The sequence below is a fragment of the Zonotrichia albicollis genome, chromosome 19 (genome assembly GCF_047830755.1).
Source record: "Zonotrichia albicollis isolate bZonAlb1 chromosome 19, bZonAlb1.hap1, whole genome shotgun sequence".
Taxonomy (NCBI): Eukaryota; Metazoa; Chordata; class Aves; order Passeriformes; family Passerellidae; genus Zonotrichia; species Zonotrichia albicollis.
The window spans coordinates 3,271,059-3,288,844 of record NC_133837.1 but is presented as its reverse complement, the minus strand read 5'-3'; the positions used below and the strand labels follow the sequence as shown (position 1 = coordinate 3,288,844).

The window sequence follows — 17,786 nt, the reverse complement described above, 5'->3', positions numbered from 1 at the left end:
TTAGGAAGGCTGAAGTGGGGTGATGTTTTGTTTACATTTTGGCTTTTCTGTTCACACCATTTGTCATGTTCTCAGGCAACTCAGGAATTTAGAGCAGCGCTGGGACTTGCTGAAAGCAACCTGATTAATAGCAGCTCCCAGCAGGGCAGTTCCAGCAGGCAGGAGCTGCTGGAGTCCACCATGCTGCTGGACAGCTTTTTCCTGGCTCTGGTTGGTGGGTCCCTCTTAGGGATTCCTGTCCTAAGGCTGGCAGCCTTCACAGTGATGCCTTTTAGGGGAGCCTCATATTAAATCAGGGGCTCCAAATCATCTCTCTTATCCCTTGCCAGCAGATAAGTGTGCTAGAAGAGATATCAGAGCTGAGGTTAGATGAGAGGAGTCTGTCCCTCTTACTTATCTCAGCTGAATTTTGAGCCTCTCCAGGCTCACTCATCGCTGGGCTTGTTCCGTCCTGCGGCTGCCATTTCTAAGAGTGAGAAAACACAGTCCTTTGACAACTTCAATGCAAGAGATCTGGGCCTCTCTGTTTTCTCTTGGAAGATTTATTGCTGCTGAAAGACTTTTCAAGCACAGAAGATGGCAAAAAAAATGCACAGTGAGAAATGAAAAGGAAGCACCTGGGACTTACCTGGAGCAGGCAGCCCCTGCGAGCATGAGCTGGGTTTGGAGGTTACCTGGTGAAATGCCATTCCTGGTGTCATAAGCACTGTGTCCAGGGAGGGGGTCTGGGGAGAACTGAGCCTGCTGCAGGGCAGACACCCCCTCTGTCACAGGGCTTGCAAGGGTTGCAGAGTGAAGAGAGAAGCGAGAATGTTGACCTCATGTTCAGAAGGCTTGATTTATTATTTTATGATATATATTACATTATAACTATACTAAAAAGAATAGAGAGGAAAGTTCTCAGAAGGCTAGATAAGCTAAGAATAGAAAAGGAATGAATAACAAAGGTCTGTGTCCTGGCAGAAAGCAAGAACAGCTCTGCCCTGAGTGGTCAGTAAATCCAAACATCCACAAGAAACTAATCACAGATTCACCTGTTACATTCCACAGCAGCAGATAACCATTGTTTACATTTTGTTGCTGAGACCACAGCTTCTCAGAAGGGAGAAAAATCCTAAAGAAGGAATTTTTCACAAAAGATGTCTGTGACATCCCTCTTACAGTGCCTGGCAGCAGAACTGCTGCTCTGGGGGAGATGCCGCTTGGCCTCTTTCCCCCCTCTTTTTCCTCCAAAATCTGAATTGACATTTTCACGTTCCTTCAAAAAGACTTCTGTGTCTAGGGAGAGAGCTTCATCAATGATTTGATAAGGCCATTCATAGATTGTTTGAATGTCTTCAGTGGGGATCCATGTGCACAAGATCCATGAAAGCAGGAATGTGGCTGTGTAGAGACAATTCCCAAGTCTGCAGAGCCTGCAGTGTGAGGTTTTCTCAGAGCAGAGCCTGAGTTGTGGGGTTCTTCAGATGATCTCTGTGTTCTGTGCCTACTTGTACTTCATGAAAATCCAGTTTTGAAAGGTTTTCCTAAGGAGCCCTCTTGAAATGGGTCACTGTAAACTAGATCCTCATCTCTGATCCAGTGGATTTGGGAGGGGAGGCAGCCCTTAATGATGCACAGAGTAACTGTATGCTCCAGTGCCAGAGGAGACAGCTGGGACCAGGTCTGAGGGGCATTTGGGGGCTGAAAAAAGCATTTGGCTGTTTTAGTAGGTCAGTTTTTGGTGCCACTGGTGTCACTGGCTTATAGCCAGCCAAAATGAGCTGAAAGCACCAGAAAGGTGTTTGCTGACCAAAATAGAGTTTTAAGTTTCTCCCTGTGCCCTTTTATCTGTGAGGAAATGAATTATGGTCCCACCTGCCTCTTGGAGGGAAGGGGGAGTGGCAGGGGGAAGTGGTCCCTGCAGCCTCCCTGGGGCACAGGGAAAGGCACACTCCATACCCCACCCAAAAATGTGGTTTTGTTGTTGGGGAGTCTTTGGAGACTCAACAAGTTTATCTTAGAAACCAGGATGGTTATTGGGGGGAACAACTTCAGAGAAATCAGATCTTGAGACCTCTTGTATTTGATCACAGCCAAGAGGATTAATCTCTCTATTATGAGAGCAGTGTTACTTTTGCTTATTCGTGTAGACAGAAGAACCACAAAATACAATGCTAGCATTAGTGTATGGTTTTAAACCCTCTCCTGGATCCTTGGTAAGCACTAAAGTATGAATGTCCCACTCCTTTTTTAATTTCTTCATTATATTTAATTTCTTTAATGTTCTGTCCCTGGTAACAATGTGTATGATGTAGCTCTCCCACTGCAGGGATATTGCTTTGGTGTCTAGAAGTATTTAGATTATGATACTTTTTTTTTCTTTGTTTAATTTTCTTTTCCAAAAGATTTGTGTCCTTATGTTTCTTATGTTTAATCATTTCTCCCTTTAGATCCCTCTAGCTGAGATGGAGGCTCTGTCTCTGACGTCAGATATTCTCTCTGAAAAGTCCTGGTCCTTAGCTCTGACGGATGACTCTTTTCCTGATGACATTAACACACACTTACTTAATGCTCTGGAAAGCAATGTACATACACTGGTCACTGTGTAGTCTGATGTTTACAGGGTTCGAAATACTGCTCCCATCTCTCTGCACCTGCCTAATGGCATTTCCAGTTCCAGCCCCTTCCCAAATAGCACCAACCTCTTCCCCGAACAGGATGCTGTCCTTAATGCCATTAGGTCCTGGGTTTGTCACTCTTGTCCACAATCTTGGCTCCTTGTGAGGAATGAGTGGTTATTTAAATTTTTCTTTTGCTGTCTTATGTATAAACAATGTGTTTTCTACAAGTAAAATAAGTAGTAAAAATAAAGAGGCTTTGGAAAGCAGCAAGGTTGAAATTTCCTCCCCATCTGAAACAAATCAGTGATGAGCTAATGACCCATGTCCTCTGCTGAAGGGTCAGCCCCAGCACTTGGATTTGGAGTGGATTTTTGTCATTATGAACACAGCCACCACAAGGCTTTTTGCATGATTGGTGCCAGACCGCTTCTTTTACAAATATCAAATGGGGATCTCTCCAAGATGATACTTGTTTTGCAAATTATTTCTACCAGCCACTATGCTGAAAAAAAAATTTAAAATTTGACTATTCAGTGTTTTTTTGACTGACATAACCAGTATTTTGAACCCTGCCTTCACCATCTCCTCTTTGAAACATTAGACATTTTTAGCTGTGTAACAGTCAAGTGTTTTTTTTCTGCTGTACAACAGACATAACTCCTTTCTCAAAATTTTAGATCATTCTTGTTTTCTTTGTTGTTGTTCATGTACCTTTGGATGTTTGTGTTGTTCATAAATTTTCTGCCATATTAGTTGACTGTCATCCTAATTAGCACTTATTTGAGAAAAATTTCTTAAACCGTGACAATATTTCCCATCATGCTTCATGGCATCCTGTGCAAAAGATTTTGTGGACTCCGTTTTATTTCTTTTATGAGGCTTTTTGTTTCAAAATTAGTGGGGAGAGTTGGACAGAGGAGAAACCCTCCTAGTTTTGAATCAGGTTAGACAACCTTGTTTGACAGCACTGCAAAGTCTCAAAGGTACAGTCAGGAAAGATGTTTTTTCTCCCCTCTCGAAAAAAAAAAGCAAAACTGTGTTGAACAAAGGGTTTTGTGAATTTTTATCCATACCAAAAAGTTTTTGGTCACAACAGTCACCCAACCCCCTGAAAAACTGCAAGCTTTCATTGAAATATCTTCTAAATGCAATATTTTTACACTTCATTTAGATGTGGCTTTAGTTGAAAAATATTTGGATTGGGGTTTTTTTGTTTGTTTGGTTAGTTGGCTTGGTTTTTTGGTTTTGTATTGTTTTTGGGTTTGTTTTTTGGTCTGTTTTTTTGGGTTTTTTTTGGGTTTTTTTGTTTCAAGGAAAACTTGGATTTTATTTTCAGTCAAGCCAAAACAACATGTTTTTCAAAAGTACCACTGAAGCAAAAAGTCATGTGGTCCCACTGCTCTGTAGCCTGACCAGGGAAGATCATTTTGCAGCCATTTTCAATGGTTTTCATGAATTTCACTCATGAAATTTGCTCCAAGATCATCCAAAAGAGGAAATAACCCATATTGGATCCAGATGAACCTAACGGTTCACTGAAGGTTGTATTTGGATGGGATCTCAGATCCAAGTTCTCATGTTCAGATTCAGATGAGTCTGAGTCTGAGATCTCAGGTTTCAGGTCACCTTTTCTGCTGTAAGCTCAGTAGTGTGACAGCAGAGCAGCATGAAGTGGGTACAAAGGGAAGGCAGGGAGGGACAGAGGGGTTCCCAATCCAAACTCACCTTTACCAGCACAGGTTTTGCTCTCCTTCCCCAAGCTGTATCAGGACATTGCAGTCTCCCTTATCTAGTCTGTGTCCAAGCTCTATCCAAATGAGCAGTTTCCCAAGGACTGAAACAAATGCTGTGTGGCAGTGCAGACCTGTTTCATTCATTAAATTTGAAACAGTGATCTCCTTTATTCTTTTTGCAAATTCCTTTTAATCTCATCCTGTTTCTTATGCAAATAAATGCCATAATGAAATTTTGTTTTTATGACTGAAGGATAGAGTTGGGATCAAAAAAATCTGTGTTGATTCCAGAAAACCTGTAATGCACTGAGTGAAGGGAAAATTTTTCAGAAAATAAGATCTAAAGTTTTCCAAAAATGATCAGCCAAATACTGTACTAGACTACAATGGCACAAACTTATTTCTGTGTTTTTCACTTGAGATATTTTAACAATTAAATAATTGTTTCATTAGAAATACACCGGGAAGATGACTTTGCTTCCATTTTTGCTAATACTCTCCATGACAATAACACCCAAGAACATTTGTGGGATGGAGATATTTTCTTATTAAATCAGAGGTGAATCTACTCAATATTGCCTCTGGGGCTGCCCATTCCAAGAGTTTCTTTGGCTGTAAAAAGTCCACAATCAACATATATACAATAACCCTTGCTTGCATTAGATCCCTTCTAATTAGAGAATGGCTTTCACCCTGAAGCGGTAGGTTTAGATATCCTTTTCAATAAAATAGGTTTAGCTATTCATTATGTGAGTAGAAAATCCAATAAAATTGTGCTGTGAGCCAGAACAGCGAATATTTTTATAAACTAGTTTTTGCATTTGGATTGGGGTTCTTTTGTTTGTTTTTCTTTCTTTTATTGTTAAAAGAGGAAACTGCTCACCTTTGCAAAAGCCTGTCTTGCTGAGCAGGGCACCTAGAGAGAGTCAGAGTTCTGCCAAGCATGTGACCTTTGCTGACCTTGAGGCATGATGCCTTCTTTGCATATCTCTGAAATAGTCATGGTTTATTCCTGCGTTGTGGCTTCCTGTTTCTGTGGCCCATTGTGTGAGAGTTTACTGACAACCCCGACAAAGGGGGATGGCTCCCTCATAGCTCCATTTGTGCCCCCTGTGCATGCCCATCGTGCCATCCTGGTTGCAATGGCTGTCACTCGCGTTTCTGGGTACTTCCCCTCTTTCCCCCCCTTCCACCCCTGCCTTCCTCACGTTTTTGTTCCCCTCAGGCCGCTCTCCGCTGCAGGGACGACGCGCTGACGCTGTCCCCCAGCAAGGACCTGCTGAGTGTGAGGAAGCCCTCGGTGGGACGCACGCACTCCCTGCCCAACGACAGCTACATGTTCCAGCCGCCCTACTCCAGCCCCGGCCCGGCCTCGCTGGGCAACAGGAAACCAGCACACCACAAGTCCCAGTCAGGTACACCTCTGTCACCCGCGGCAAGAGCAGGATTCTCCAATGGGGCAAGAGCTGTGGTTTCCCACGCTCTTCAGCAGGGAGGAGAAAATTGCCGCTGGTTTCCAGTCGTGTGTTTAGACCTGTGGAATGGCTGTCAAAAGACCCTCCACAATTTACAACGCCCTGTTTAAGATAACTCCTTTCCTCAGAATTTTTTGACAATGTGACATTGGCCTGGCTCAACACTGATTGTCTCCTGCCTGGTTCCCTAAGGTTACAGTCCCTACAGCCTGGGCTCCATCTGTCCCACCAGGCCCCAGAGGAGAAATCCCACTAGAGATTATATTATAGAGAAATTAGTAGTAGAGATTATAATATAGAGAAATATTTCCCCCTGTCTGCTTTTTGCAGCAGTACCTGTTCAGAACCTCTGTCTGGGAACATCTGTGAAAGATAGGAAGAAGGTGTCTCTAAATGCCTGTAAAATGGACATAAATGTGCTGAATTGAGAGACATGTTGGCGTGAGATGAATGGGAAAATGAGAGACTGTGGAATTATTCTTCCCAGTGTGCATGGTTGGGATATACATCTTGGAGCTAAATTCAGAGATATTCTTAGGTACAGGGAGGGCTCTCCCTGCCTGCACCTCTGTCCCTGTGCTTGTCTCTGTGCCCCCAGTTCTTCTGCCTGCCAGGGGTTACCTGGGGCTGGGAAGTGAATGGAGCCACCTTTAATTTGTCTGTACATGCCATCATTTTAGAAATTTGTCACCAATAAGACAGTGAAGTTTTTACAAGCATTGCCATTTGAAAGCCTCTAAGCAAAACATAATTTCAGCAATGTTCAGAATGGTAGGAGATTTGAAGATTTGAACAGATTAGAAATAAGATGTTGAAATTTGCATAGTAATAAGAATTTGGATGAATAGCTACTGTTGAACAGAAGCAAAAAAAATTGTGAGCACAAGGAAGGAAGATGAATCTGGTGTTCTGAGAAATCTCTGCCACAATACACAATTTTCAAGGTCAAGAGTGGTGTTTTGAAGAACCTGTTTGCACATAATGCTAATGGTGCAGCTAAAATCCCATTGAAAGCAATAGCAAATCTCCCATTACCTTCAGCTGAGCTAGACTTTATGGGTCTCTGTAACAGTCAAGAAATTCCTGGCCATATGAAAGAATCATGTTTGCTGCAGAGGGAATTTCCAGTGCTTCATTGTTGACCTTTATTTGTATTTGTACTGTCTTGAACAAAAATTACATCAGCAATGGACTGGGTAATTTATGAGTCCCTTCTTTTTCAAAATTTCACTTCCCAGTTTCAGTTTGGAGAACCTGAATAGCCCTATCTGACAGCCCTGGCTTTTTGGGGACAGGCATTGCACCCTTGTAAATCCACAGGAACAACTGTTCCACTGAGGTGTATCAGAAATACTTTGGAAAGGTAAAGCTGATGTCTTATAACCACAATAGGCAATTAAACCTTTTGTGTTTTCCTCCTGCTGGTGAAATTCCAATCATCTTCAGCAGGCCATAGTGCTGGGAGGTGTGTAAGGTCCCCACATTCTGACATATCACTGTCCTCTTCCATCTACAATGTCACTGCTTTTGAGGGTGGGGGAAGTCACCACCACCTGTTTACACTTTGTAATATTATAGAGTGCAGTGAAGACAGCAAAAGGTGCCAGGCATATCTAATAAATCACCACAACCAAGCCACAATATTTCAAGCTGAGAAGCTTTTGTTGTCAGAAACACTGGCACTCGCAGGAGGCATTTGTTTGAATACTCCTTGGTAATGGGGCTGTTGCTCTGGGAAAGATTCCAGGACAAATGAGATTCTCTGGGATGCAGTCCAGATTAAATGAATTGTTTTGAAAAACATTGAGCCTGTGTGTGAGGGGAGCACACAGAGTTTCAAACCTTTTAGAAGTAGTAGCCAGCAACCATGAAGGGTCAGGAAGAGGTTGGAGAGTATGTGTTTCCTTCTTCTGGGAGGCTTTGTAAAACCAGCCTTGAAAGCTGCCAGGTGCTGTTCCCTTTCACTTCATTTCCAGTGTGTGCATGCTGGTTTGGAGATCCCAGCAGTTCAGGCATGGGGACACCTTCAGCCTTTCAAAGTCAGATGTTTGCAGTGCTCAGAAGTGAGGCTGCCTGCGCAGTTATTGGCCCAAAAGCAGAGATGCAGGAATTGCCAGTTCAGATGAACTTGCAGTTCCTTGTCTTCTGCTCTCAACAGGAGCTAGTCCCAGTTGTATCAGGGGAAAATGCCAAGAAAAATGAAATAACAGACAATGCTGGAGTAATTTATTAGTAGATGGGAGGTTTTTTCCCAGTTCTGGAGAGCCAATTGCTGAATTCAGTGGTTTCTCTGTGCCTGTCTGATCCAAAGTGCAGCAGATGAGTTTCCCCTGGGAGGTCACTGAGGTTGGGACACAGCCCCTGGATGAACACGTCCCATTTCTGCCTCTTCTCCCCCCTGCAAGGTTCGAAGGCATCGGTGCAGTCGCAGCCGGCAGACACCAGCTCCCTCCTGCAAATCCCAAAGGAACATTTCCACCATGTGAGAGCTCACGAGCACTTGGTGGGGGACAGCAAGCCCCGGGTCTCGCAGCAGGCACACTCCCCTTCTGCTGAAAGGCTGCTCCGCAGACAGGTAAGCAGAGTTATGGTCATAAACCTGCTGGGCTTTTATATTGATGTATTTCCTGCTTAACCATGCTTTAAATTCAAGGAGGGATTCACAGAGAAACCTCCAGAGAACTGTAATTCTCCTGCAGAAATAACAAAATGGTTGGTGGTTTTTGATCTGAAAGCCATCCAGGAGTCTCCAAAGAACGTGCATTATGAGTATCATGTCCTTTGGCAACATGCCTAAATGTTCTCCACATTGTTAGCGCTTTATTTTTTTTAATCCCCTTCATAAATGCAGCCAAATGCTCCTTAGGGGCTTGTTGGGGTTGAGGAACTCATTCTTAACTGCTGTGATTTTTCTGGTGCTTGAAAGGACACAAGGATCGCAGGCTCCATCCCAGGCCAGCCCTCCCCTGACTCCTCTTGTTTTCCAAAAGAGGTGTTTCATGGAAATCGGTTATCTCATATGCATCCATCATGAGATGCATGCTAGTTTTACAGTGAGAATTGAAAATTAAAATATTTTTTCATCAACTGTGAGCTTTTAGAAAGTTTGACTTTATGCACAGCAGAACATGTTTTATTTTGTAGCCAGTTTTATCTCTGGTTTTTGCCTGGCATTGATTTAAATCCTGATTCAGTCAAATATCTAAGGGATCTAATCAAAGATTCCAGTCTGGTTGATTGGAAGCATAAGTTTAGACTTATCTTTTTTTAGTAAAATACTTAAACTTGTGCTTCACTCTCACATTTTTAAGCATATTTCAATGATTGTGCAGCTGGACCAGGACCAGAAGCACATCTGATTCAAAAACTCTGCTGTATTCAGTATTTCCATGCCTGATTTTACATACACAAAGGAGATCAGTTCTATTTTTTCAAAAGCAATTTCTTTCCTGTACAAAAATATTCCCATTTCTTTCATCTTTTAATCAACATTGACAAATTAGACAGTTGATTCATTAAGCTCTAAAAATGGATGTGAAGTACCAAGGTTAACAATTACATTAGTCTGTAGTACTAAATTGACATGAGAAATTCCTTGCATGTATTCATTTGCATGGGGTTGGCCAGCTATCCCAATCACCACTAATGGGGAAACTAATTGATGTCATGATTCCAGTTCATAACCACTCTCTCTTGCTTTCTAATGAATAACAGACCCATCCTTTTGAAGCGATCTAGCCAGAATGAATTACTGTGTTAGCCATCTTCTCCAGTCTAATTTTGTTCACCTCTTTGATGGCTTCCTTTTGTAGACCTTTTCATAAGTTTAAGTCAATTTATTGTCCTCCTTTTTTCCCTCTCCCTGCTCCTTCAGTGGCATGAACATGCTCGTGGAGTGACATGTCAGAGAGCAAAGAGTTTTGTGGCAGTGAGCAGATACAGTCCATTGGCAAACCCATGAGGGGCGGCCTTGGGCAGGCTCCTGAGCAGCAAGGAGCTCCCAGTCTGGCTAATGAGAGCAGTGAGGTTTTTCTGGTGATATTGCTGTTACTGTTAATTGCAATCTAGATGGCCAGACACTGGGAAACTTGGTCCTTTAAACGGGAAAATTCCCTTTACAGCCGCAGCACTTCTGCTTGCTCAAGTGCTCTCTACTTGACTCCTTTTTATTGCTACCACTAGTATCTCACTAGCACCAAATAGCCCAAACTGGCAAAGCAGTTTGGTTTTCAGTACCCAATAATCCTTATCTTTACATATACTGCATGCAATTCTGATTTGGCTTTTTTTTTCCTTTTCCTTTTTCCTTTTCCTTTTCTTTTTCCTTTTCCTTTTCCTTTTCCTTTTCCTTTTCCTTTTCCTTTTCCTTTTCCTTTTCCTTTTCCTCTTCCTCTTCCTCTTCCTCTTCCTCTTCATCTTCCTCTTCCTCTTCCTCTTCCTCTTCCTCTTCCTCTTCCTCTTCCTTTTCTTCTTTCCACTCATGCCCTCTCCTCTCCTGAATCCATAATAGATAAACCTTGTCCATCACATACCTGGTCCTTGCACTTTCCCTGAACATTAAAACCTGTGTGTTTAACCTGCCTTTCCCTCCAGAGTGCTGGAGAGCAAGCACAGCCCCCACAGTAACGTCCAGTTTAGACTCCGGGATGTTTGACAATTAGCGATGCACTTGCAGAGGAAGATGAGTGGATCGGATGCTTTGGGAAAACATTCGCGCTGAGGATTGTGCTCCTCGGCAGTGCATGGCACAAAGGCTTTTCTCCAGAGGAATTCTACCTGAAATTAAACCTATATTGATTTTGTAGTTCCAGGACTCTGTATCAAAGGTGTAGCCCACACCAAGCTGTGGCTGCTACAGGTGTACACCCCTCTGAGATGGCAGAGGGTCCTTTTATTTTTCAAACAAACCACTAAAACCAGTAAAACATTTGTACTGTTACTACTAACAACAACCACAGATGCCTGTATCATAAAGAAAGAGCTGGTGGTGACTAATACTGTCGTGGTGTGCAACACAGGTTGGTGTGCAAGCAAAAGTAATGACAACAATTACTTTTTGCTTCTGTATTCAACTTCTGTGTGGTCTGTGTCTCTTTTCAGGATATGAATATGATTTCTTCTCCCAAACACTCATTAAAACTACTGGTGCTGAGGACACCAGAATAACTTCACTCCTGACTGATTAGTTGCCAGCATTATGCTGTGAAATTTTAACTAGAAAGGATTCACCAGCACTGGATGAAATTGTTTGCCACATTAAATATTCTCTGAGCTGTCCCCATTGACAAAGGGAGCGCAATGTGCAGATGCTGCAATAGACTATGGTGTTTCTGTGCACACATGGACGCACTGCAGCTGATGAGAGCTTTGCTGGATAGAGATCATTTGGCTCAAATGATCCTTGTGGGACAATATTTATATAAAGTGTATGATCATTTTGGGGTGATTTGTCACAAAAGTATTCCTTAGCATGAGGAATTTCATCATTTCATTTCCTTAAAGTTTTCTAAAGGATTAGGACCAAGTGTACACATCTCTTTCAAATTTCCCTGTGAAGATTTTTATCTTTAAGATCATTTAAAAGTCTTCTCAAATGGATACTCTGCCTTTAAGGGCCAGTTAACGTGGTTGATTTATAAAGCCTTTTGACAAGGCCTTTTGACAAGTGAAAAGGCAAAGCCTTCAAAACATGCCCAAGGTTCCTTCTGCCAGCGGGCACTGATGCTGTGTAAGGCTCCAGACAGCCAAGGCAAAATGTGCCTTAGGAAGCCTGAACTTGAGCATCAGAATGAATTGAAATAATTACAGATTATTATTAGTCCAGCTTTGGATTCCAGTGTTTCCAGCTTCTGCCATAAGGTGGTGCAGAGCTGTGGCTCCAGCCTAGGGATCAAAGCCAGGGACAGGCTGTTGCCTTGGTGCTGACACACAGCAGAGCTGCTCTGGTGTTGCTGGCTCTGGGGATCCTATTCCAGGCCCTCAGCATCACCTGAGCTAGAAAAGGGAATACACAGGCTCACTTGCACATCTTTCTCTCCTGATCTCCTGTGCTGCGGAAATTATTGAGGGCTTTGCTGTAGACCTTCATCCTTTGCATAACAAGAACATGAGTAAGTTTGGGTGGGGGCACTCTGGTTTTGCAGCCCTCCATTCTTAGAGGAGAAAGCTAAAGCTAAAGCTAAACCATTTAGGAAAAGTGAAGGGCTGTCACACAGGGACAAACGCACAGATCCCTGACAATGAGAACTGGTAGAACCCACAACACAGGTTGTTATAGGAGTCAATGGGTCTGTGCTGAGGGATCTCAGCAGAGCTGAGTGCCCTGTAAATGCTGTGCCTTGCCTGTACTAACCTTTGTTTGGTCTGTCTCTCTCACCTGGCAACTCCTCTCCTCCCCAACCCCTCTGCGCTCTGATACAGATGGCTATAAGGAATGACTCTCTGGATAGCAAGGAGAATCTCCACACCGAGGTGAGTGAACTCTCTGACCCAAATGCTCCCACTGTGCCCAAGGAGGAGTCACCAGTGGCTCTGATGCCCTCAGAAGTGAATGAGTTGGCTGCCTGGAGTCGGGCGAGCGTCCATACGCAGCAGCATTCCCACAATCAGTATAATATTTCAAAGCAGGCACCAGCATCCTGTGCTTGTGCAGACTCGTATCAGGAGACCCCTGAAGATTCAATGGACCAAGAAGTATCTGAAATAAACAGCTCCTTGGAGCCTTTCACTTCAGAAACTTGCACAGCCTCGAGTGCCTGTTCGGAGGGTCAGCCTCTCACACCTAAGAGGAACGTGGGCAATACTGGCAACGCGGTACTGAAGGACCTGAAGAAATATCACAGTGTAGACACCCAGGGTCTGCTAAAAAAACCGCCCTCTTGGTTAGATGATCAAAGGAGACATTCAATAGAGATTTGTTCCATAGAAAACAGCCCTCAGCACCATTCCACGTCCAGCTCTTCTGGCTTTATAAGTCAGGTGGTGAGTGAAATGGAATGCTTGCAAGGTACGCGGCAGAAGAAGAAACTGAGCCCTCCTTGTATATCTATAGATCCACCTGATGGGCAGAGTTTGGTACCTAGGGGACCCCACAGCATCTCACCTGCCAGTGGAGACGTTTGCTTGAGGAGGCGTGCTCCATCCTGTGAGTCCAAGGATTCAGTGGATATAGGGGATTCACTGCTTCCAGACAGTATGGCAACATCTCCTACCCCAAAGAAAGACTTGTTGACACTTCCTAGCTTTTCCTTTGATCAAACAGAAATGGACCCCTGAGTTATTTTTCTGTTGGTGCCAAATGTCTTCTTCCTTTCATGTAATAGAAAAAAAATCTTAAAAACTCTGTACTCCAAAATGGCACTGGGTAAAAAATTTCCAAAGAAAGATTAAAGAACCAGCTGGTTAAAAGAGTGGTTAACCTATATCACGCTTACTTAAGCATATGTTCTGCTTAGGTAAAAGCAATACAATGTGCAGAATCTATATGTATATTATATTTTATTAAATTAATTGAATCTAGTATCATGGGATGTAGTACATTTTGTGACTAAAGACTCATTTAATTTTCTTCTATTTTATGTATCTCGGAATATTTCTGAGATAAAGTTGGTTTTTATGAATATTTTAACCTAAAAAGTATATATTTATTCCCTTCTCTTTTTGTTTTGTTTTGTTTGGGTTTCATTTTGTTTTGCAAAGCACACAATGTAGCCAATTAGTGCATTACAGAGGAAATGTATCCCACAGTCAGCAGTAAATAAGGATTATTTAATGTAATATATTTTTCCCCTTGAACTTCAATGATATTCTGGGAAAACAATTGTTTGTGTAGTACAGAAGAGCAGTTGCATTTTTTAAACAAAATATTCCAATCTTGCATTAAATTGACATTCCGAGTATGAAAGCAAGTGCTCAGACCCAGGAAGGTCCAACATGCTGATGTCTGAAGATGGTGAAGGCAGAGCCATTTAACAATACAAGATACTGAATTATGAAAGGATCATAGTGGATGTTATAGATCATCCACTGGCAACTCACAAAATCATGTCAATGGTTAATTTTCATGCATTCCTAGGAAACAGACAACAGAGGCCTGTGGTTACTTCCAAGATGTTTTTGCAGTGTCTCCAAAATGGACTTTTTATTTTGCTGAGTTTTAGTCCTCCCTCATCCCTCTGTTTTCAGTGGAGCTCCTCCTCTCTGCACTCTGTGGAAAAGAGAATGAGATCAAGTTTAAGACTTGCAGTGGGTGAAATCAGGGCAGACATGGCACAACAATAGGCTTCAGCACATGCCCAAAGTTAAGCTCTTGCCTAGAATGCCTGGAGGTTGATCACATTAAAGTAATTCCTAAAAATTAAAATCATATGCTCATGTTCTACTGAATCAAGGCACTTCTGCAAGTTATTTTACAGAAAGTCTGTGGGTACTGAAATGACTGCTGGTTTTCAGTAAAATAGCCAGGTATTTTGCTGTCACTGCTAGAGTTATTTTACATGACCCCAACTGCAATTTTATTTCCAATCCATCAATAGCCTTAAGCAGCAACATGATGATACAAAGTGGATAAACCCAGAATTCATGTCCTTACTTTATAACATCAATCATCTCAAAAATTACCTGTTTACTCCTGTGCTAATGTCCTCTACCAAAAGCAATCTGTAAAACTGGACAGCACAGCCTGAAAACCACTCGAGGTTGGCCCCATTCGACACCTCATGACTGATGGAAGCCAGACATTAACTCCACTCCACTTCCATGAAATCACATTAAGATGTAAGCTAAATTAGACTGCAGGCATGCTTTGAAGTGTGCCAATAGTCAGAGGCTTGAAACCAAGTCCACAGATCATGCCAGCAGAGGCAGGAGGAGGATTTGTGCTAATTCTGTCTGTCGGGAGTCCGTAAATTTTGACAACTACCAGTCTTTGCAAATCACTACAACATGCTGATGTACAGCCTTTTATCCATTCAGAAATTAGGCTGCTTCCACCACGTGTATCTACATTAGCTTGGAGTGTACACACGAGGAGAAGATGCTGTTCATACCCCACAGCCTATGAGAGGCCCTAGGCCCCTTCATTTTCACTTGAGGATGTTTACTCCATAAACAGTCCCTACTGATTTACATGTCCACAAGAAATGTAAGGGCTTTCAGCAGGAAGTCAGGCAATCAGTGTATTTGAAGTTGGAGGATTAACATTCTCTACTATTTAGTGCAGTTAGATTAATTCTTGGCTGGGACATTTTTCCCCTCTTCACCACAGGCCCATACAGAGCCCGCTCTCTTTGATATGCCAGCCCAAATCCAGAGTTAAGCCTGTCTAAAGCAATGATTTCAAACAAACCTTTCATCAGTTCTTCTCCTAGATCATATTTAAGGAAATAATAAAATTACAGTGCATTGAGCCTGAGAAATATTCTTAATCCCTTTTTGGTTTTACACCCAATAATGAGCCCTAGCTTTTCCTTTTACATGTGCTAAATAGCTTGGGAAACTAGCTAGGCCACAAAAATTGCCATCCTTGGTACCTTAATGATTAGGATTGTGTTCACATTGCTGGAATGATACTACTTTTCAGATCCTTCCTTACAAAAAAACCCACTGAACATTTTAGCTTGAAATCGTGGCACAAAACAGTGATGTGACGTCAATCCAAATGTTCAACTCCAAATGTAACAGAAAGCCTAAAGGCTCTTCTATTTTAATGCTTGGGGCTTTGCCTACTGACAAGGTTTGTGGAAGTAGGAAAAAAAGTTTACATCATACATTAATATTCAGTAAAGACTAGCAAATAAAAGATACTCTATGATGATGCTTTCAGGAAGAGAATTACATGTAAAATAGATTGTTTTCTAAACCAGATAAGTTTTTTCTAGATGCCCTTTTGAAAGACAAATACAAATGTACTGCAGCACATGCAATAATACTCAAATCATTTTAAATACCTTCGGGAGGGTTTTATAGAATTTGACTTTTTTAAACAAAATGTACAAAATCCACAGGAATTCTGTAGAATGGTTATGTTGATAGAATTTTTATATTTTTGTAGAAATCTATAGAGAAATTGTTAAAAGTCTGCGCTGCATCTTGGCAACAGAAGCAGCTCTTATCTTCGAGTTTCTTTTCATAACCCTGGAGCCAGGCCTGCTCTGTTCCAACGCGTGGAGCGTGGTTTCACGGCCTGCAGCCAGGTTGTGTTCGGGAGTCAGCAGCTGAGCTGAAGCTCCACGATACTGCAGTGCTATTTACTGTCCCAGAACTGTACCCACATGAAACACACCCCCTCTCCCCCCAAAGCTCAGCCCTGCCCATGGTGAAGTAGTTGCATGGCTCTCCAGCTCATTCAAGCACACCAGCACTTTACTACTGTAGATTTACTGTATGCAGATGGGAGGAGGATATTTTGTTATTGCCAATCTGACACAATGGGGGAAAAGAGACTGCAGACATGTCTGGAAAAATGTAAATTCTGTTCTTGCAGCCCCTAGCACATAGAAGTGATTTTTCAAAACTTGGTTAGAGGTTTGTACTGTAGATATTTTTGGAGGATGACAAAGAACACTGTTTTTGACTTCTGTGGATTGCACTCAGCACTAGGTGTATTCAAGGAGAAAATAAAAAACAAGGAAAAAAAAAAACACCAAAAGCATTACCACTGTAAATTAGGCTATGCCCAGTCTCCCCTTTTCTGCCCCTTTGGCTATAATAACCCATGTACACTATTACACAAGGTGAGTAGAGTAGGTGCAGTACCATAGCAATGTCCATAACAACCTAGTATATATGACAGAACTTTGTATTTAATAGTTAATATATTGTTATACTGTATCAGGTATATGGGCCAAAACAAAGTCTTTTGGTCGGGGCAACAAAAGGTGGTACTCATGGGGAAAATATGATTTGGATTTGAAAATTGGAAAAAGGATATGATCTTTTTTTTTTAAAAGAAAAAAAAGAAGAAAAAAAACGTGTAAATCTTTACAACTGACAAAAACAAATGTGTCCTATTAAAAGCTTTTGAAAATAAAAACAACGGTGCATTTCCCTTTTTTTGTCGTTCTTGCTGATGATAATCTGTATCACTCCAGGCACTCAAGTCTTTGGTCATGTTTTAATTGTGAACAGTTGGAGAAGGTATCAGATAGCAGCGGCCGCCAGGAGGCTGGAAGGGAGATTGGGAAATGATGGCCCTTTGAGGAGAAGTTTAATGTGTCTGCAAGCAAATGTGGCCCTGGACAGTGCCCAGGGTGTGCAGAGTGACCAGCACAATGATCGGCTGTGCCCTTGTGGATCCCTGTGCCCTGGCAGGAACAGCCCTGTGCAAGGCTTGAGGATGTCAGGACTGCAGCAGGGAGAGCTGCAGTCAGTGGGGAGAAAGGACTGAGGAGAAGGGACAGATCTGCTTTGTCTGTGAAGAGGAAGATGCTGGATTTTTCCACTCATTCACATCTTTGGGATTTCCAGCCTGAAATCCAGCAGCGTCTCCTGCTGTCATTTAACTCTTTGCAAAGGAGGAGTTGCTGGGCATGGCACTGCCTGGAGGCTGAAGGACAGCAGGGGCTCAGAGCTCAGGTACTGCTTAGGTATCACCAGAACATTTCATAGAATGGTTTGAGTTGGGAGTGACCTTAAAGCTCATCCAATCCCACCCTGGATGAAGGTGGGACTGGATGAGCAATAGGCAATGACAACTTCCACTGTCCCAGGCTGCTCCAAGCCCTGTCCAACCTGGCCTTGGACACTTCCAGGGATGGGGCAGCCGCAGCTTCTCTGGGTAACCTGTGCCAGGTCCTCCCCACCCTCACAGGGAAGAATTTCTCCCTACTGTCTAACCTAAACCTGCCTCCCTTCTGTTTGAAGCCATTCCCCCTTTTGTCCTGTTGTTACAGGACTTTGTTAAAAGGCTCTTCAGGGGTTTTTAGTGAATGACCTGTGTAGCTCCTGACATGAAATCTCCTCTCCCCTGGGGAGCA

At 42.6% G+C, this 17,786-nt stretch overlaps 1 protein-coding gene across 20 annotated transcripts in view; it reads left to right on the top strand.

Moving 5' to 3' along the window:
• Positions 1-16,753, top strand: part of CACNA1G (calcium voltage-gated channel subunit alpha1 G) — a 146,681-nt gene extending 129,928 nt beyond the window's left edge. For 14 of the 20 annotated variants that reach the window (XM_074555224.1, XM_074555218.1, XM_074555220.1 and 11 more), the window contains 4 exons: positions 2,433-2,567; positions 5,562-5,751; positions 8,217-8,386; positions 12,232-16,753. In XM_074555224.1, coding sequence (XP_074411325.1) covers positions 2,433-2,567; positions 5,562-5,751; positions 8,217-8,386; positions 12,232-13,086 — 1,350 coding nt within the window. In that variant the 3' untranslated portion in view covers positions 13,087-16,753. The remainder of the gene's footprint in view (positions 1-2,432; positions 2,568-5,561; positions 5,752-8,216; positions 8,387-12,231) is intronic. The other 6 variants (XM_074555227.1, XM_074555226.1, XM_074555225.1 and 3 more) reach the window with 3 other exon arrangements.
• Positions 16,754-17,786: the final 1,033 nt, after the last annotated feature.